This window comes from Diadema antillarum, unplaced genomic scaffold (assembly GCF_040938485.1).
Source record: "Diadema antillarum isolate AM-2024a unplaced genomic scaffold, OU_Dant_1.0 seq00001140_RagTag, whole genome shotgun sequence".
Lineage (NCBI taxonomy): Eukaryota > Metazoa > Echinodermata > Echinoidea > Diadematoida > Diadematidae > Diadema > Diadema antillarum.
In genome coordinates this window covers 184524-207280 of record NW_027271952.1, presented here as the reverse complement: position 1 = coordinate 207280, position 22757 = coordinate 184524, and the positions used below count along the sequence as shown (strand labels likewise).

The following is a 22757-nucleotide window of genomic DNA, read 5'->3' as shown; positions in this document are numbered from 1 at the left end:
GAACCAATCAACACTATAAGTGACATTATTAATTGCTAAAACTGATAGTACGATCTGCGTTTTCCACTGTCAAATACATCACATTGCCTTTAATAGACCAAATTTAACTATATCTTTTATCATACCACAGTGTCTATATACAGTATACACATCACATTGATCTCTTTCTTGGCAAGTGTACAAACTCCTCTTTTCCATGTTTTTGACAAGAAGATGTACAGGAGGTTGGAAGAGGGATTGAGGAAGGTCAATTGAAAACTGGAATGTGCACAATGGTGAGAGTGAGAAATACTTTTACACAAGAACTTCTTTTCCATTTCATTGTTCCCTTAATGATTAATCTATTCATGTAGGTGATGCAGGTGTGTGAGCAATTTTATGAATATGTCTTCTGCGATAAAGCAACATCACACAACCACAGGAATTTGGGTGCATTGTCTAAACACGCAAAAACAAAAATACCGATATACCACACATATGGCACAAGATCTTGACCCTACAGGTACATTATTGAATTACTGAAAAGAAACAAAATGCTGGGCTTCATTATTTTGTATTACCTGTTATTTCACAATTTTGAATTGTACCAAGCTAGCTAAACACAAACATATTGCCACAATTTTGACAAAAAGGCACAGTTCTATTACAACAGAGGGCAGGAGGATACTTTATTACATTTACATAATCCATTTTGCTGCAGTATCTCTTTCAGCCCATGTAAAATTTATGCTATTTTTTTCCTCTCTCTTCTTTCTTTAAAACACAACAACATTTATGTTGATTTAGCAGTACTTCAAGGGACATTTTCAAAGACATCTTCTCAACAATGGACCATTCTGTGAAGATCAGTTTCCGAGTACCATGGGGATGGGGTGTAAACGCTTCAGGGAAACACAGATTTTTAAAAAAAAAGCTAAATGTTACACCACAAAAGTCAACATGGATATAGGAGTGTGGAGCAATATAACTTTGATTACATTTTCCTTAAAAAAAAAGAAAAAAAATCTTTTTATGATATATCATAATCATTGCATACGTTTGGGACTTGAGCAGTAGGTGCCCTACTTATCTGAATGTTCATTGCAGTAAATTGTTCTCCAATCCTCTTAAAGAGTCTTTGACTGCATGGGAAACTTCATATTGTTTCCCTAAAGACATGTTAACAAATTATGTCTTTAAGACTGCTCACAAACATTATTAGTTACATGAATGATAAACTTTAGGAATCAGCATTGAAACTTGAGAGATCTTTGTCAATCATATGAACTGCAAGTGAAATATGTTGACAGCAATTGTGTACTACCTATGCATTAATTCAAGGTTTGATATGGGTGAAGCGCATGTTTTACAAAGCTTTAGCAACACCACTTATTGAAATAAAACCATCTAAAAATTGCCAGCTAATCATCTGAAGTTTGTAGAATGTATGTCTCCACATGATAAGTTCAAGTAGGTTCAAATAGATGCCTGTTGAAGTTCACTGAATAATAGCAACAGATCATCAGAGTCCACAATGAAAGCTGGTGAACCACCTCCTTCTTTCTCAGTGCTGTTCTTCTCCTAATAACGTAATCTGAGAAGATGAAAAAAAGAGACAAAGTTACAAAAGATACTCATTTAGAATGATATGTGTCAAAATATTTCATTATATACTCAAGGTTGATTGCTATTTTAGTGGTTATTTTAGTATCTTTGTTTTGGGTTGTTGTGTTTTTTTTTTCATTCAAGCCAATCAGGTTTTTCATCAAATTTGACAAAGGATGTCGCTGATATCAGACACATTATGTGTGGTACTAGTTATTGCTAAATGCTGAGAAATGAAATTAATCCACTAATTTCTGGTTCATCTCTCCAAAAGCCTCAAGTGCCTTCTATTACTTTGACCTTCTTACGACTGTCACATCCTAATGTGGATATAACATTGCATAAAATCAAGCTGAAAAAAAATATTGTGACAGGATCTCCTCACAATCATCTCTGTTTCAGCAAAAATACAATGCAGCATTTAACATGCCTGTGAAATGAGTTCGCTTCTTCATTATCACCATCAAATTTGGTTTATAACAAATTTTGCAAAGGAGACCTGTTATAGTGTTGATAACTCAGAAATATGTTACAGAGAAAAAAAAAATGAAAACATTCTTATGTGATCTTTCCTAATCATGAAAGAAGTTGTAATGAAGCGGTTTATAACCATCAGGATTAGAAATGTTGGAAGTTTGCTGCCCACCTGTTTGAGGAATTGCGAGGAGTTGAGGACTTCGCTGCAGCCATAGGTAATCTTTTTGCTGATTCCTCCTGTGCTGGACTTGCTCTGTACAGAAATGGTAGAAGAAAGTAACATTTGAAAGTTGTTCACAATTGTTCAACGAGCACAGCAAAAAGGGATTCTAATTCCTACTTCTTATGTCTAGTCATAAAAGACTGGAACACCGACAACAATCTTAACTTCACAGAATTTTCATAAAATAATAATGGGGAAGGTATCTCGAAAAGGGGCTTTTCACTTTGAATAATGATGGTCCGAAAAACAAATTCTGAAGGTTGACCTTAACAATTTTGATGATAGTATCTTTTTTTCCAGACATGACGCAAGATAATGATACATACTGATGATACAAGTACTGTAGAGGTCAGGTAAAGTTTTGTCTTATCACTACTCCCACAACAGCTTTTGTCATTGCATCACTTCACTCTAGAAATAATATACACACCATAACTTCATAAAAAAGTATCTTCAGCTTTCTGAAAAACTTGTCACAGTAGAAGACAAACAAAAGAAACAAAGTGTAGATACCATTTTCTTTGAAAAAATGCCCTTTGTTATCTTCACTAGTTCAGACTACTATTTACCTCCGTCGTTACCGACATATCTCCATGCCTCAAACTCACCTTCACATAATCCAATAGGTTCTGATACTCGATGTAGTTACCGCCACCAACCACAAACACTATGGCTTCTTGATACGGTGATTTGTTGCGGGGAATGGAAGAACTGAAAATCAAGGGACACAAAACTATGAAAGCACAAGGAATCTAGATAGTGTTGACAACATTACATAACTGGCAAACACATCTTCCAAGCTCAGGCTTTGCAGACTAACGTACAAGCTCATCTACCAATAAATTGGTAATTTCCATTCATCTTTAGATAAAGAATTAATCAAAATAAATGTGATGTCACTGTAAGGTAAAATATTAGGGAAAAAAACAAACATTTGCCACAATCAAATATAAGATCATACGTAATGCCACGAAAATTTAAATTATTGCTTATTTTTTGATAAATATTGTTCACTGTATTTGCAGGCTATCTCCTACAGAGCACCTTGGTACTCTAAAAGTGGAAACTTTTGTGGTGTGGAAAATTTTCGCCCATTTCGCGGAACCAGAAACTAGCTTGAAAACAAAAGCATGCGAATATTTTTGCTTCTCATATGTTCCACTGATCAATGTTTTGATTCCGCAGAATCAAAAACATGTGAAATTCATCTTATTAGGTCAATCTATCTCAACTGTCACTAACCTGTCTGTAACTCTCAAGAGTTTTGGATCAAAGTATCTGTAATCATCCGTCTCCTGTAATTTGAAAAGAAGAAGAGGCAACAAAAGATGAAAATCTGCAACAGATCTTATCACATTTAGTAAAATTGTCTACAGTTTTCCAATGTTCGCATGGGTGTATCCATGTGTACAGGCACACAACTTATCCTTTATAATGTATTATAATGAAATGTACGTATTCAGTTTCTGTAAAATATTAACATGTTTTTGTTGGAAATGGAAAAATGAATGAATGAATGAATGAATGAATGAATGAATGAATGAATGAATGAATGAATGAATGAATGAATGAATGAATGAATAACTTTCAGCTCCATTCAAAATTTGCTTGTATTCTCCATGGATGTCACTATATCTGTATGGATTTGAATCACAGATATGTTTCATATGATTATTCTGCTACAGGAGTGTGTACAGTATGAGAAAATGCATTCATTGTGTCAAGAAAAATCAAAATTATGGCATCAAAAGTGCCTACTGGCACATTGCACTCATCTGCAGAGATACATACAATAACACAGAATTACTGAATAGTATGTAAAACTCTCAGACCATCTGACATGTACTTCTTCACTGGTACTGATGAAAATACAAGTGACTATGATAATTTGCGGATCCTTGGATTACAACATTTTTTTGTTTTAAGCACCATTTAAATGGTCCAGTCCTTTTTGTATAGAAACAGCCTTAACATTGTCAATGTGATAACATTTGCTTTGAAAAAACAAAACAAAAAAAACTTGAAAACCTACAAGAATCCAAAAGAAAGCAATTGAAAGCCTGTGATGATTTGACCAGAAGAACCAAACACAGGATATTTGCAAAGACATTCACCTATATGCAATATCTGAATGAATTATGGCCATGGGACTTGGTCTACTGGTGTTGATATCTCCTTTCTAAGTGTTTTGGTTTTTGACGAGTGTCAACCATCATCGTAAGAGCACATAACAAAAGACCCCTCCCCCCCCCCCCAAAAAAAAAAAAAAAAAATAATAATAATAATAATCTTTTCAATGATAATAACATTAAAATGTTTCACTTACTGAATTTGATTTCAGCTCAAGCAAGGAGTCAGCAACTCTTGTGACAGGCAGATTCTGGTCATGACAGAAAGAAACCAGTGTTAAATGAATGCATACTGAGAAAAATTCACTATATATACTTATACCATACTGGTAAACTATCTCTGTAACAATTACTGAAGTTTTACTCAAGAATCAGATTTGCTCTTGGGTAAAAAACTGAATATGTTTCATATGTGCCAAGTCTCACTGAAAGGAAATGATAGATGATTATGAATGAAAATAATGAAAAGCAAAGAAAATAACATCTACTCATATTTGAAATGTAACTAAACAGAAAATTACATACTTGCATATCGAATGAAAGAATAAAACAACAGCCTCCTTTAGACATGGGACTTCTTGTAAAGAGGGTTCTTCATTTACAATGCAAAAACTGCCATTAGAGTTCTATGGAAGGTTATCAGTCTTATTCATAACCCCTCCACAGAGGCATCCTGCTCACTCACATGTTTCTTGACGACAAAGTTCTTGACCCCTTCCATGACAAACTGTGACCCTGTACTCATGAGCTTGGAGAACATCCCCACAGTCTTGGTGCCCCCTCCTCCATATTGGCTTACTGGTGCTGCCATCTTGGTGAATGCTCTGGGGTTTAAACAAAATTGCATGACACAAGCAAGCACAGTTCAATTATTATCATGCTTATACAAGTTATACTTCATTGCCATTGTATGAAACCTGAAAGATTTTGTGGAATTCACATCTCCCCCCACCCCCCCCCCCAAAAAAAAAAATGGCAATAAAACTAAATATTCACTCAAAATTCTTGCATGAGATTAAATGAACTGATATAATTTAGACAAGTGAAGGAGAGCAGAAAGGATTACACACTGGCTACATGACAATTTAGCTGCAACCTGGATCTATCAAAGGGTCTTGCCGCAACATCACATTTTACTGGACTGTCTTTGTATGTATACATCGTTCATACTCATTGTTAGGACTTGAATAAAGCCATAATTAAAGAACAAATCACATCTATATATAGGCATATTTCTGCTTTAAAAAGTTATGAAGTGGAATGAGGGTATGAACCAAATGGAGGCTTAAATGGCACACAATGTCTCTTGGGCAGTCATTCATTAATAGGGGTATTTATTGCTAATGCTTTGTCTACAAGCGTGGTTTCAATTTTTGAGCTCTTTACATATTGAAAAACTAACACCTGCAACCATATCTGTGCATGTGAAAAAACAAAAGTTTGGAGGCAAGCTTGATAAGGAGTCAGTCCAAATGGTCAAGTGGAAGTACTGGTACACACATCTGAATCACAAAGGGTTCAAATCCAAGAGGGGCTTGCCAACGCCACATACTGAATAAAAACACTGTCTTCCCAAAGTCCATCTGAGAGACAGGACAACAAAATTTCAATCTCCAGTGTAAGAATGCAAGGACAATGCCTGTGATGTCTCCCTAACAGTTTATCAAAAAGGAGTAAACATAGGAGAATACAATACAATACAATGGATGTTTGATGCGCTCTTACCACACGGCTCAGAGCACATAAAAAATTACAAAAAAACAACAAAAGATTAGTGAACAGAAAATGAAATAGTGAAAAAAAAAAACATCAACAGAAGAATCACAACGAAAAAGCAGACATACACGGGAATACACCACTGGCAAGTCCTTCACAGGTCATTTGCACAACTATGATAGTTCAACTGTGGTAACCGCTGATTGTCGATACACAGTTATCAATCATGTATCATTTGGGCATGCTATGCCATAGTGTAGAAGGAAAAGAACTTACTTCCACCTCCTGATGTAGTCCAGAGGTGCCAAGTTGCAGCCAGCTGCTTCTAAGGCTGTGCGATACTGGTCCACTTCAGTCTGCAATCATCAATAGTGATAAACACACAAATTTCAAATGGATTACCCACTGAACCAATGAATTTAATCTCATCAGAGTGAGTAAGCATACCGCCACCAAGCACTGTTGTCGGACTACAAAAATTCCATTTAGTTGAAAAGCTGAGGGGAGAAGCAAGTTATTCTTGATCAGGGTTCAAGAGTAAGACACCATCCTAGTGAATGGCTCACAGAAATCACTGACAATTGCCTGCAGACTCAGTTAGCATAATTTTTAGCAGACTGATGAAATATAGTCCTTTATACTCCTCACAGATGGGAACTAGTATACGGTGAGCCCTGATTAATGTCTTACACTGTTTTGTTCATCTCTGAAAGAAACTGAACACTAAAAAAGAAAAACAAAGCCTTAATTTTGAGGTCACTATGAGACTAGTTATTTGTAGGGATAATAAATGACTCCTGCTCACTATGCTTTCCCCATAATAAAAGAGATGCACTGTAAAATCACAAATTTTTGCGTCATGAAACTTTGGTGAATTTCACGAGGGGCCAAGATTTGTGAAAGTAAAAACCACACAAAAGGTTGTGTGCATACAATGTAGTGAATGCCAGTGGCAATTTGCGAAAGTTTCATGCTGCGAAAAAAAGAAGGTAAGCTTCAATTTGTGAAAGTTTCATGCCACAAATGTTTCTGATTATACAGTAGGTATGTAAAATGGAAGACTGAAAGCTGATTAGCTGATCTGTACCTCTGGGAGGGCTGTGGAACAGATGTAAAAGATGATGAACAGCCTCATCTTATCTTCTGGCGTCCCAGCATCTGGGTCTGAGATGACATCCATTAGTGACTTGTCCAGCGTCTGTTTGCTCATCAACTTTTCTTCCAGCTCAAAGTAGACGTCCAGTTTCCTGGCCTACAGTGAAAGAATGAATGACATTCTCAAGTAACACATCACGCGATTAAAATCGATTCCATTTTCTTGACGGAGTGGTAAAACACTGCAGAGTTAGCATCCAAGTATCTTCTAGCTGCAAAATTTTAGTGAAGTTTTGAGATTCAATCATGAATGAAAAGGACGGTACAAGTATCTGGCCATGAATCATTACACTAATTAGATGTTGTAGAAGAATGCTTAATCGTCTCCAGGAAGCATGATACATGGCTTGGTGGCATACCTACAAGTCATACCTCCCATATGCCCAAAACTATTCAAGAAGCAATACAAGGCACGATGACAGTGGCTGAAATAGTGAGTAAGAAAACAGAAACCAGCGATCCCACTTTTGCATCAACAAGTCTCTTGTCTATACATGTACCTTGCGATTGTAATTTGTAGTATAAATCCTGACGAAAGTATCCTATGAACAGTATATACCTTGATGTGATCCAGCAGTGCTGTGGCAACATTCATGTGCATGTCGATTTGCCTCTTCTTCTCCAGCAGCTCAGGTAGGGAACTGTGATCAAAATTATGTTGAGAGTAACATCACAGTATTGCTGGTGTACATGCACCTTTCAACGCAGAATGGCAAAAACATGGCTTTTACCGCCTCGTGCCTTGACAAAGTACTATCACGAGGAGGACAGGCTCAATCAGTTCAAACAGCTGATATATGATGGGAAAGCAAGTTATAAGAAGCACTCTACATCTCTATACAATGATAACAAATTAGACAGTGGTTGCCAATAAAGGACTGCCTCATATTTCACGCAGCGGATTAACATCACAACTTTTTACCTTACAGTACTACATATAATTACAAATCTTTAACATCTTTTACCATTCTAAAAATACCTACCACCTCATGTGACTTAATGGGCAATTAGCTGGACTAACTAAACTTCTACCATACACTGATCCAAATAAACCATGAGGGACCAATTCAAGGGCATAACATACATAACCATCTTATTTCGGGAGAGACTTTACCTTACAGCTGACGTCAACTTGGCGGTGGCATCTGACAGCATGCTGATGGCTGCTTCATCTTCCCCCTCTAAACCCTGGAATAATAAAACATGATACAGGTATAATATTCCTTGCCATCATTTGTACTTAAAGGCATCATTTACCATTTGCAGATGAAACAAAAACCCAGCATTAGTGCTTCAAAATAGTTCCAAAATGTGAGTTTGGCATAGAAACAACCACTGTAAAAATTTGAATCTGTATAATCAATGTTAGATATTGTTGAATAGACAAAATGTGAACAATAGTTCAATATAATAAAAATGCTGCCAGACTAAACCGTCTACAGTTATGGTTTAATGAGAAAAATACTGATATCTCCTTATATTTTAGGCTTTATTGCAAAAATATTGTACGGTAGGATGTTTTGTGATACAACAGACCTACACATATGCATCAAATGTGATATCTTGAAAATTGTTTAAATCACTGTTCTCAAAGGTAAACAGGACCTTTAAAGAAGCAGAAAAATGGAAAAAATAGTGATTTGAATTTTGACACACCTGCACTAAGTTTGATGAGATGATATCTATCAACATTCTGCCATTCAATAATTTCTGTCTTCGAATACAGCGACCTACTGAAACCACATTCAACCAATCAATTTTAATCTGAACACAGCTTTTCACTATTTCTTTACCTAGGAATCAAAGCTGTGATTTCATCCTCTTATCATACATATATAAATGTAATACCTGAGGAAAGTTTATGAGCCACCTTAATGCTTACCATGGCAGATTTCAATTTCTTGACTTCATCCTCGGATGCTCTGTAGGCATCAAGCTCACTCTGAACAGCCTCGGCCACCTCGGGAAAAGGACTGTACAGAGTAAACACGGTCATGTGAGGAGTTTTACACGTGATTAGTAACAAATTAAAAAGCCATAGCCCCTGGCTGCACATTGCTCTAGGGTGCCTTGTGTGGCGGTGGCTCCGAAGATTTTGTTTTATGGTGCGAAGGCATCATGTTGCCTTCATGAACATGATGTCACAGTCATATGACACACCTGTAAATTGAGTTGAGTTCGCTTGAAGCTGTCATGAATACTGACATAGAATAAAACAGACTTTATCACATTATGTCGCCTTCTCTCCTAAGATAATGAAAAAACTGTACTTGACAGCACCAAAAAACAATTGAAAACAAAACAAAACAAAGCCATAAACCAAAAGTTAGTTAACAAATGACAACATAATTTACATCCTCGAGAAGAATGAATTAAACTGCATAGAATTAAGATCCAGATATGGACTTCACTTACTTTCCCTTCTGACCGATCCAGAAAGAATCATTACAGGACAGGTCATAAGATTTGACCTTCTTTTTGGTCCTGGCTGCCCCAGGTCCTGGACTTCCTATAGGAACAGTCTCTTCCAGTGTTACCCTGTTCAGCTGCAAATCCTGTCAAATGGCATTGACAAGGATATAACAGAAATCCCATTATCAACAGTAACAATGGGATACAAACATGCACAAAAACTCTTGAATTCAACACTTTGAAATGCATGGAAAACTGTCAGCCTATATTTATTAAGATATAATAAGCATGGAACAAAGACCTACACTGTAGTGACTTTAATCCACAGGACACTGATGGGCACTTATCATGACAGATAATGCTAGATTGTTATCCTTATTCATCTCAGAAAGGTAGTACATACTGTGATATCGAAGCCTTCAATTTATTTCTCTTGAATTAGCAGTCACAACTGTTAATTTGTAAGCCTTGACAATCACTGTAACAGACTGAATTATGATGGTACTAAAAACCCTTTCATCACATAGACTGAGCCAGCTATCAACAATAAATGAAGCTCTGATGAGAGAGGTTAGAATCAACACCATGATTTTTTTTTTTTAATGAAACACAGGTTTTTGTGAAACACACACAAACACAAACTGAAGAATAAGAATAAAAATCTCCTATGTGGCAAATAAAACAATGCTTTGTCCAGATCTTCCATAGCTAGTCCAAAATCAAATTCTGAATTCATGTGGCAGAAAAAAAGAAGAAGAACACACTTCGTTTTGATTTCTCAGGGGAACATTATTGGTGTGGTCTGATTCCCTCGTAAAGCAAAGGTTCATACCCCAGAAATAAGAATCAGACGGAAACTTGGCAAAATGGCAAATAAATTAATTATGCACTACTGCTGTTAATGGACACAAATTCTTATGCAAAATTTGTGGTGCAGGAAAATAGTAACTGTAGGTTGCTTACAAGGACATCATGTGACAAGGCCTGGTACGTCCATGTGTGATGTAGGGGAGTGGCCATGTCCATATTTCTGTCTAGGATGACCAAGAGTGGACGTTGAAAACTGCAAATGGAATGGCAAGAAGCATCTCATTCGTAGAAAGTCAGCTCCAGAGCTCATGATGGAGTGATGATGTTCATACTCAACATATTTTCAAAAATGTCTACCACAGCACGTCAAAACGTACAGTCGTCATGCACAAGAATAACTCAGAGCAAATCAAAATCTGTGAGCGACTCTCATTTCTTCTGGATTCCAAAACATCTCTACTGAACTACTGAACTAAATGGCATTTATGTTCTCTTATTTTCTAAACTGTGAATTCAGCTCATTTACATTTCTTTGGAGTGTCAGGACTATTCCTCTAATGGTGATATTGGACTTTTATGTTTGCCACTATCTTTCCCGGAATCTAACATTCCCCTCTTAAACATTGGTGCTGTATTTCATTTAAAAAAAAAAATTCTCTATGACCAGAATGTATTCAGGAGAATTACAATGTATTCAACTGCTTGTTGATTAAGAATCTTAGTATCTATAGAGAAAAACAAAAACAAAGTGCAAGAATAAAAAGACAGCTCTGAGGTGTGTATTATGCTGACAAAAGTCAGCTGCTGACAATGACAGAAATGCCAGCTTAGACCAGTCTACCAATATACATCAAATGCAACACCCTAGCTGTTATTTCTACCTGCATGAAAAGAGATGATTAATGGACCTCCACTTCCTATCACCATTATATCTACCAATGAAAGAGTGTTAAGAATGAACAAAGTGAGATGAGGATGATTTTTCACTGACTACTTGAATGCTTACCTGATCTGACCCGACTGGACAGAGTCTGTGGTGAAAAGACTGTTCCTTGCATCTCGCAAGTTTTCCCTCAACTTCTTGTCCAGTTTCTGTTTGCAATCATGCACACAAGATACAGTCTGTCAATAAAGCTAAAATTACTATATCAAAAAGGAATACAATGGCAGACACGCTTAGGTCATATGATATATGAACTGTTGTTATGCAAGCGGTGAACAGGTAAATGGCAATGCCTGCCTATAATGCTCTATTTATGTGGTAAGCATTTGAAACAAAAATTTCAGTAAGGTATGTTGAGTCTGATCAACTTCATGTTGTTCAGCTTTTAAAAAGCTTCCTAACATGAAAATTGCGCCCAGCATTCATAGCATTAAACATAACAGACTATTAAAAACCATGATTACAGCATTTTAGGGGTAAGCATCTAGCATCCAGTGGGTCTTTAATCATACACCTTCTTCAGTAATGCCATCTCTGCTTTGGTCTGGGCTCAAAACCAACACAGCCACTTGAAACCTTAACCCCTCATCCCACCAACGGGTCATTGCACCTGCTGTAAAGACAACAGGAGAAACCCCCGTACCTCTGCCACCATCTCAGCAGCGTTTCCCTTTGGAGACCGGATGATGGGCACTGCTCCCATGGTAACAAAGAAGGAGAAGAGGCTGTCGACGATGGTGTCCATGATGGCCTCCATCTCTGTGTCTTTGACATCCCCTCGGTTGATTGCTGGAGGACATAAAGCAAAGTGTAGAGAAATTAAACTCTTCTATCCCTGAACACAATCCACATTCAAAGCAGATGTGGAATGTGCTTCTGAACACATGTTTCCACACAAGAATATATGAGATAGCGCATTCAGTAACAAATAATTTGATACTTGCAGTAACATTCATAAAAGACCATCAGACAGAGAAAACTTCAGGGAAAGAGAAAAACAAATGTATATTCTAGGAATATTCCATAATTATAATTGCCATCTCACTAGTACATGTAACATATAGTACTTTGATGCAGTTCAAATTGATCCAAATAACAATAATTCAAAAGACTGAAGGCTTCTTTTTTCATTCATCTGCTTGCTTCAATGAAGGGCAAGGCAGGATCTTTTTCAAATTCTTCATTCTGCAGTGTCCCATATGAAATTTGCTGAAGGAGTCTTTACAGGAGAGCCAATACATTTTATTATCTTCTATGACAAAGAATTCTCCCCAAGGATAGAAAACATCATCCACTGCCTTTCAATTCAAACACAGTCAGAGAGTTCAGTTTGAAAACAACAACAACAACAACAACAACAACAACAACAACAACAACAACAACAACAACAACAACAACAAGAGTAATACTTACCATGATAAGATATGGACTCCTTGTTTTGGTGTCTGACTGTGAAGAAGTGATCCTCTAATGAGATGAAATTGAGGTATTGGTCAAACACCTAGACAGGAGGAATAAGAAGATATTCAAGAGTCGCAATAAGCAGATAATGGTAACATGGACACAACTGCAACAATTTCCACTGTCTTGAGTCAAATACTCTCAGTCAGTATACCATGGTAGAATAATGAAAAAGATGACATAAATTCCAAACAAGAGCGAGCCTACAGCCAAAGGGTCTATAAGATGTTTTAATGACCTTTCAGACAAAGGTAATTAACATGCAACCTTTGACCTTCACTATGGCAAACACCTCACCAGGAAGCCATTATATAAAAAGGCCTTTGTTGCAAAATTCCCTACAAACCTTTGAGATTAGGGTAACTGAGCTGGATTGGAGGGCGGCTCCCGCTAGATCCTCTAATCTTTGCCTTGAGATAGCCGAGATGAAGTTAAGGTAGTAAGACACGTAGGTCTGGTTCTGCAGATCCTGCAATGAACACAATATGCAATACAATGTTATATGTGCCCTCAAGACAAATAATTAGAAACAAAAAACAAAAAATAAAAATGAACAAAAGAATAACACAATAGCACCACAGTGGTTGTTGCTCCATTGACACAAAGGGAAAGAAGAAATTACCAACAGACATCCAATTTGCGGCAGAAGCCCAAAAGATTTTTCCAATTCATTAATGAAAATTTTTAGTGAATAATTTGGGAAAACAAAGCACATTGGAATATGTATAATGGCTGATAACCTTGGGTATTTTTCTAAGTGGACAGATATAAAGAATATTTGGACTATGCTGTTCAAATATGAAATACATTACAGCAAGAATCACTTGTGCATTTTTTCTTAAAAGTTGGTATGGTTTCTTTTTAGTCTTCCATTGGCAAGCAAAGAAAGCTTTAGGTTTGGACAACTGTCATGTCAAGTTCCTGCACACTCTACACAGACTATTGAGAGAACATGTGAATTACCAAGTGCACCTATTTTTATACCTGACATATCCTTTGAACATTCTCATCTGTTGGCAGTACAAAGTAAACAGCAGGAACATCTGGGATTGGGTCTCTGTCTGAATGCAAAAGTCTGGAAAAAAAATAGAATAAAAAGGAACGAAAACTGTAGAGTATAACATGCTTTCCCTGAAATCTCCAGTCCATATATATGAAATGGCTTTTATTGTATTTTGAAAGGACCCTAGAGCCTAACCCGGAAAAAAAAAATGAAAATGTATCAAAAATCTTCCTGCAAACAAGAAATAGCAAGCAAATGTTTCATGTACTGCATGTCCTTTCATATTAAATGTATGTAGATAACCGGCTCGCAATTCACATGTTTCGGATTTTGTTTTGTTTTATTTTTCCTACTGACCTGCAGTAAAACGGCAAACCTTGAGCAGCACAATGTAATCTGATAGACCTCTGTATCTAACAAAAACCTGACCAATAGTTTGAGTTTATGCCATAATGACCTTTCACTCTCTTCTGCCAAAGTCTACTGTGTCACATGGCCTTTTCCACATTAGTTTTCCCATTCTCACACTGTCACAAGCTACAAACATCGGCTCAATTTCACCTGTTTTCCTACATATTGGCCAGAAAACTGATTCACTTATTGTAGTACAGCGTATCTTGAAGCAGTATTGAAGACATTTTGTAAATGAACAATTCCTTTCTTGATTGTTTCACTCCGTCTGTAGAAAGCATTGATAGTTTCTCTGGTCATGAACTCCATCATAAGGAAATTAGCTACAACTGTCACTTTCACATTAGTGCCCTTTTACACAAACATAAGACTTCACCATTTATTTTGAAGGTACTCCGATAACATATCTTGTGATACAGAATTTGGCCATTACTACAGACGCCTTCCTTTGCAAATACTTTGCAGAACCCTTATGTGCACATGATCTGTTATACATTTGAACACTTTATGAATCATTGTGCACACAGAGAAATTTTAAGGTCCAGACCCTGACATATACATCTAACAATAACTTGTTAAGTTTATATAACATACAGTGTATGTACATTCACTTGTACAAAATAAACAGGTGAATAAGTTAATTTTTTATAGAACTTGACCTTGTACTTCAAATTTATTTGATTCCGAACTACATTTCATCACTTATTATGTCTGTCAGCTACATTATGTACATAGTTCAATGACATTGTATCAATTTGAAGTCCCTGTTGGGTAATGTAAAATGAATAATGCTTGCAGAGCACACACAAAAAGACTGAATATTAGCACAACAGAGCTCAAAAAGATACTCACAAATGAAGAGTTACTCCCATATCCCTCAATTCCTTGACTGATAGTAGTGGGGAGATAACATCTTGTCCAAAGCGATCATACACCAGCACCTGGAAAATTATGGTGAAATGATTTACACACAGCTTGTTCCTGATTTAGACTGGTTTAAAAGTGTACAGTAGTAGCACAGATCGTGAGATGGAAATTTAAAAAAAAAGACCACATTTTGCTCATCACCACCTTGGGAAGCACTGTTGACATGAACGACATAGCTTGTGTTGTTTGCAGGATGGCTAGATATCATGGGTATGAGCGGGACATCATAAACAAAGGTGTGCCAACACTATGCTTATTTTACAGTCTGCACTTTTTGTCTATAAATAGCAGTCTACATAGTACATCTTACTCTCAGGATACAAATCAGTTCTTGGGGATCTAATAGGAGGAATTAAATAAAGCCACAAGGACTGTCATCAACACAATACAATACAATACATAAAAAAATAACAACAGATGAGGACAAAATACAAAATATAAATAATTGATCAATCAGTTATTGAAAGGAAAATCTTCAAAGATTTTGGGGACACTGACAAAGATAGCGATTCCCTGATACATTGAGGGAGCTGATTCCACAGGCGTGGGGAAGCTGCCAAGAAGGATTTGTCTCCTGTCTGAGTGATCAATTTTCATTTACAATAAGCATACCTTCCACACTGGCTCGGCAAGTGAAGCTTTCGTTGGCGCAACATTCAAGTTCAACATGCGCTTTAGGGCGGCTGAAAAGAAGTGAAAAAGAGCATATACAGGGTTCGAAATTGGCGATGGTCCGCTGGCCATTGGCCACCCGAAATCACGTCAGACTAGCTAAAAATCATAAAATTCTGAAGTTACCAGTCCGTCTGGCTAGCCAAGATATTGCTTCAGTGTCAAAATTGATTCTAAGTAGTCCGCCTGGCTAGTTAAAAAAAAAAGTTAAGTGCGACCCCTGATATAATACAGGGAAGGTATCTAAACTGCAGGTCTTCAAATTATGTTGGTGCAGACTTTAATACTGTAACCAGAAACATCCATGGCATGAAACTTTTGCGAATTGGAGCAGATAGCTTTTTCACTGCCTGAAACTTTCGTAAATTGCCAATGGCATTCAATGCATTGTGTAGACAAGAACTTTCATGAATCTTGGCTCCGTGCAAATGTGCAAAAGTTGCCTGCTCGCGAGAAATTCTGATTGTACAGTTTACATCAAAGGGACTGTACAGTACTGGTTGAGGTGAGGATTTGTGTTTTGAACATTCCTAAGTGGGATAATGAGGAACCTTAATATGAAATATGAAAGAGCATGTAATTTTAAGAAGGATTCAACGTTTATTTGATGAAAATTGGTTTTCAAATTGCTGAGATATCCCATAAAAGTGATAATAATAAAAGGCGACAGGCCACGTCTTTTGTTAGGATCTCTTTGTTTCACCTTGTTTTTGGATATCTCAGCCATTTTAAAACCGATTTTCATCAAATGAACGTTGAATCCTTCTTAAAATTGCATGCTCTTTGACATCTCAAAGAGTGGTTTCTGAATATATCGCAAAACATTAAAAGCTAAATCCTCACCTCAACCAGAACTGTACACACCCTAAATTAATAAATCTAACAACTATAGAAAAAGAAATTTTGGTGTGCATTTAATTTCGCGAGCACCAGATATAAAAATGAAATGCATTCAAAGGTTCTTGTCTACGCTATATGCACTGAGTGCCAGTGGCAATTTGCAAAAATTTCATGCCGCAAAAAAGACTGCAGGCTCCAATTAACAAAAATTTCTTGCCACAAATATTTTGGGGTTTTACAGTACTTTTTGACAGCAATGATCTATCTCTGACAATCTTACATTAATATGAACATAAAATAGCACAGACTCACTGGTCACTCAAGTCTGTAGAGCTGCTTGCAGGCCAATTCATACTCCCATCATTCCATGTGTGTCATTGTTTGATGTGTAGGGTATAAAACTAAAAGCCCATGACTACTTCACATAAATATATTAACCCTTTAGCAACTGAAGATCCCGTATATAATGGCCTATGGTTCCCTAGAAGGTACAGCAAAATTACTCTCAATTCGACAACTTTCTAAATTATGCAAAATAACTCACTGCGTGTTTATTTTTGTCTATTATAAATTATGTTTATCAATTTTGAAAGCCTAAGTATTAAGACTTTATCAAGAGAATGGTGTATCACAGAAGCAATTCTGACATACCTTTGTTGCACTTTGACCTTGAGCTTTCAAATTTAATGCATAAAACATATTCTATACAAGAAAACAATAAAAAATAGTAAAGCATAAAACTATATATATAAAAAAAAGCAGACGGCCTGTTTTAGGCGTTTTAGGGAGTAAAAAAGACGGGCGGTTTCAGGCAGTTCTGTTACTAATGGGTTAACCTCTAGAACCTCTATATTGGTTTAGTGGAGGGCTTGTATCATGTAGCATTTATGCAGTTAGAAAACAGCTGACTACTATTAGAAATTATTGACTTATTAACTTGCTCACTCCAAGAGCTCCCAGCCTGTTGAGAATCTTGGCATATCTGAACAAGCTGAATACAAACAAAGACTGTGGTCCTGGAAGAAGTTTGTGTGAGCCATTCTGGAATAACGTACATTACCATTGCTGTTATGGCCGTTCCCCGATGTGATGCATGTATTCCCGATGCGATGCATGCACACTGCTGCGCTGGCTATGCCATCCATGCAATAGCCACCACTAATAATGTTGTTGTTGCTAAATTTACAGACTGTTAGCATGGCTTGCGCTTGCTTGGTTGGTTGTTTTCTAAACACAATTTACATCTCAAACTACATGTAGGTACAAGTACACTTTACACTTACACTATGACTCACAGACTGTCACAGATCATGGAACATATCGTTATGTCAGTTATGATCTGAATTGACTTCTAAACTACTGTAAAAGTGGAAATTTTCGCGGTGTGGGGTGTTGAAATTTTTGCACATTTCGCGCAACGAGAAACTAGCGCGAAAATAAGCACACAAATATTTTTGCTTGCCGTATGTTCCTGTGCATGATGTCTTGATTCCGTGGAATTAAAAACATGCAAAACTCTTCTTACCCAGCCACGTACAAAAAAAATAAGTCGCGCGAAAATATCCTCTTTTACAGTAGATCTACTACTGTACTATTTTACTAGAGTAGTAATGTATAGTCAGGTATCCTATTACCGAACGGTATCCTATTACCGAACACGTACTTTTTCAATGGAGCGCGTACAACAACTCGAATACGCATTTATTGCACTACGCGCTGTTATCTCACAGGGGAAGTCAGTGCCGAAAATTGCTAAACTGCAGCAAAAAACAAAACAAAACGTAATTTACCTCAAATTTACGTAATAATTGCTAAAATTTCGATGTTCGTTGTCCTGCATTAATAAACATTGACCGAAAATACAATGTACAAATTTTCCCATACAGAGGGCGCACGTTCGGTAATACAATACGATTTGCGTCGGTAAAAAGAGACAACTTTTGTGGAAGGGTTATTTGAAATACGGATTTTTTCTAGAAGTTGGCTTATTTTTCAAGTAATTTCGTTACAGCTAAAGTCATCAGCATTTCAATTATCTGTAAAGACATTTTTGGCGGAATTATTGCATAATGTGTTTTCACGGTTGAACCTGACGGTAACGTCCCCTTGCTTGGCGACAGTCCACACAAACAGATTGATCATCTTACTATTACTGAAGATGGAGTACTTAAATTACTCAAAGGTCTGAACTCTAACAAATCTCCTGGCCCAGACGGCATACCTTCATGGTTCCTGAAAATTGGCGCCCAACAGTTAGCTATGCCACTACAAGACCTCTTCCAGTCATCGATCAACTCCGGCATTGTCCCACAGGGATGGAAGGAGGCCAATATCGCTGCTGTCTTTAAAAAGGGCAACAGAAGATGTCCTGCTAATTACCGTCCCATCTCACTTACATCGGTAGTGTGCAAAGTTATGGAACACATTATCCATAGTCACGTGATGAAACACCTTGAATCCCATAATATCCTCTCGGACGACCAACATGGCTTCAGGGCCAAGAGATCAACTGAAACCCAACTCATCTTAACCATACATGATATCAGCCATGAATTGAATAAAAACAACTTGGTTGATGCGGCACTGTTAGACTTCACCAAAGCCTTTGATAAGGTTCCACACCGCCGACTCATCTCTAAATTGAAATATTATGGACTTGACGGTGAGATATCCACGTGGGTCCGGAATTTTCTCACCAATCGCACCCAACGAGTTGTCCTGAACGGTCATTCCTCTTCATCTGCGAGCGTCACCTCAGGTGTACCTCAAGGCACAGTCACTGGTCCTTTATGGTTCCTGTTATATATAAACGACTTACCAAATGCTGTTTCTTCTAAAGCCAGACTATTTGCTGACGATTGTCTGCTTTACTCATCCATCTCACCTTCCCAAGATGTCGGTATTCTTCAGGATGACCTAAAATCACTGGAAAACTGGCAGGACACCTGGCTTATGAACTTCAACCCATCTAAATGTTGTACTATTACTTTTGGCAAGAGAAATCCACCCCACAACATATATCAATTTTGTAATTCCGAATTGAAGAGTGTTTCGTCCCACCCCTATCTGGGCATCACCTTATCCAACACCTTAAATTGGAACCCCCATGTTCAGCAAGTTCTTAAGAAAGCCCAAAATGTGCAGAATGTCATCCGCAGAAACCTATGGAACTGTGATACGAAAGTGAAATCTGCTACATATCTGGCCCTAGTGAGACCCATACTCGAATACGCATCCTCCGTCTGGGACCCTACCACTAAACACTCCATTAATTCTCTCGAGCGAATCCAACGGCAGGCTGCCAGATTCTGCACGAACACCTATACCAGGGAAGAGGGATCTGTTACAAGGGCATTATCCGAGTTGGGCTGGGAATCGCTCCAGACAAGGAGAAAGCATCAGAGGCTTTGTATGCTGTACAAAATGAAGAACGGTTTAGTCAACGTCCCTCTATATAATTATGTTCAACCCAACGCACGTGACACCAGAGGCAATAATCAAAAATTTATTCAACAACGACACAGAGCTACAGTTTTCCGGGATTCCTTCTTCATAACGACTGTTAAAGACTGGAACCAACTCCCCAACGCAGTGGTTCAATGCCCATCATTGTCCCTGTTCAAGCAAAATTTGATGCAATTTCAACAGTCGCGCTCTATCCACACGTAGTGCTTCTCTACAAGTTAGCGTGGATGTGTCTTCCTGGACATTTTGCTGACTAAACCATACAGATACAGATACAGAATGTTGCCCGTTTGGAGCAATAAAACAAAAATCGTTCGGTAATAGGATACACCTCCATACTACTGGTACTATACCAATGTCAATGACTGTGGTCAGTTCTTCATCATTGCATTGACGGTATTGACCATTCATTGCATTGGTTCATCTCTCTGCATTTACATAAATAGCACTTTATACAATTAGTAAGTAGACAATCTAAGTGCTTAAATACACCGATAATTTCGTTCGTTCATGGGGTGCTACATAAAGTTTACTCAGCTCAGACACTAGTCTAACGTTAGATCTAGACTAGACTGAGCTGATGCGTATGATCTGCTACACTCACAATCTGGGACACGTCACAATACACACACAAATCGAAGTTACAGGGACTACAGGGAATGAAACTTACTAAATATGTTTCCAAAATTGTGCGAGTTTTGTGTGTTAACGACAATTCACGTAAAACATAGTAATCATGAAACCCAGACCATTTACGGGGCGCTAATCTCAAACGGTTGGGATAGCATATGTACTGTAGATCTACTTACCAATCTGTTTTTCTCGTATGGATATTGCCATGTTGTCACTTTCCAAGGAGCTCGTAAGTAACCAATGGATAACGCTAGACGGATCCGGTATCCGGATATTGGAAAATACAAGCGATCGGCCGCGGATCCAGCATCCGATTCGATGAGCCATTACTGCATGCGCAGAAGAAGGTTCACGAATATTATTGTGGTAAATTACTAGTATATACTATGTACCAGTATGTAGCAGTATTTTTTTTCCACTTTTTTTTAAAGGGGGGGGGGGGTGGTGGTGTTCATTTTTGCTTGTTTGCTTGTTCACTTATTCTTTGTGTGTTTGTTTTTCTTTTATGTAAATCGGCTAGACTGTAGGAGGCATATTATAATTCAAGGCCTATTATATTTCTCTTCATTATATATTTCTCTCTACTTTTAGAGAGATAGGTATATAAAGTAATAATGGATGGGATGTTGTTCATTTCTGGGTTTGTTTGTTTGCTTGCTTTTTCGCTTATTCTTTTATTCTTCTTTAATATTTTTGTGTGTAAATAGACTGCAGGAGGCATTTATTACAATGTATTTCTCTTTACTTTTAGAGATAGGCCTATCTACAGATAAGTATGACATTGTGAAGAATCAATGTAAGGCCTGTTTCAAAATATGGTCGAGACCAGAATGAACTGTGACAATTGTGACAACAAAAACACAAAAACAAAGGAAAAGACAAATAGATACTAGCACCAATAACAACAAAAACAAATATTAGTGGTCAGCCTATGATATGATAGGACCTATCCCAACTTAAAGGCAATATGGTACTCTATACTAAAACAACTATTACAGAAAAATGATCGGACACACATTAAACAATGAACAAAATAATACTGAATATCAAAACTTCACAGCCAAATTTCGAAGAGGGCAAAATAAATAAAAAAATGGTCGGTTTCTTAATTGTCACTAGAACATTCATGTATCACGCAAATTAGAGAACGAAACTAAATTTGCCCTCTTCACAGTATACTAGCTGATGATCAAGTTTTTTTTATATTGTTTGTTAATTGTTAAGTGTGCTATTTGATCATTTTGCTCTTTCATTGTTATGGTTGCAAAGGAAGGAGGAGGAGGGGAAGAGGGCGGGGGGGGGGGGGAAAGACACTTCAAGGACCAAACATATGCCTGATCTGTAAGCCAGAATGGACATGGGCAGCACATTATCTTTGGGTGTGTTCTATCTTCTATCTATATCATTGTACCCTAATTCTCATACGATGTATGCTTTAGATTTAAAATTGTATATATCCATGTGTATTTTTTTTTATATTAGAGTGATATAGACACCTATTTCATAGAGACTAATGTCAAATTCCCACTTCACCCCATACAGAATGTCCCATAAGAATTACCCTCACGCAAAGTTATGTTATGTTTTGTTTTTATTTCTTTAAGGAAAAGAATATAGAGAAGAGGAAGAGGATGGTTAAGAGTAGGGGGATCAGGTGGAGGAGGGAAGATGGATGAAAATGGAAGGATAAGAAACAGGGAGTTACTCTCCCCAAATCGGCTGACAAGCAACAGCAGCAGCAGCAGCAGCAACAACAACAACAACAACAACAACAACAACAACAACAACAACAACAACAACAACAAAATCTTCACATAATTGAAGACTTGAATATAAGAACGACCCAAGTCCAATTTTTGGCCAAATTCAGTTTGACATGGGAAATTGTAGCTTATG

General features: G+C 37.3%; 1 protein-coding gene across 1 annotated transcript; it reads right to left on the bottom strand.

Moving 5' to 3' along the window:
- Positions 1–1075: 1075 nt before the first annotated feature.
- Positions 1076–21071, bottom strand: LOC139744140 (sec1 family domain-containing protein 1-like). Its single transcript, XM_071654594.1, has 21 exons — positions 21038–21071; positions 15864–15934; positions 15177–15265; positions 13895–13985; positions 13257–13379; positions 12863–12950; positions 12093–12238; positions 11513–11598; positions 10660–10759; positions 9700–9839; positions 9167–9257; positions 8399–8472; positions 7844–7925; positions 7217–7381; positions 6406–6485; positions 5099–5237; positions 4611–4664; positions 3527–3579; positions 2893–2995; positions 2231–2314; positions 1076–1573 (listed from the first exon to the last, which is right to left on the bottom strand). The coding sequence occupies exons 1-21, from the start codon at positions 21066–21068 to the stop codon at positions 1544–1546; spliced, it is 1920 nt and encodes a 639-aa protein (XP_071510695.1). The 5' UTR covers positions 21069–21071; the 3' UTR covers positions 1076–1543.
- Between the last annotated feature and the right edge of the window lie 1686 nt (positions 21072–22757).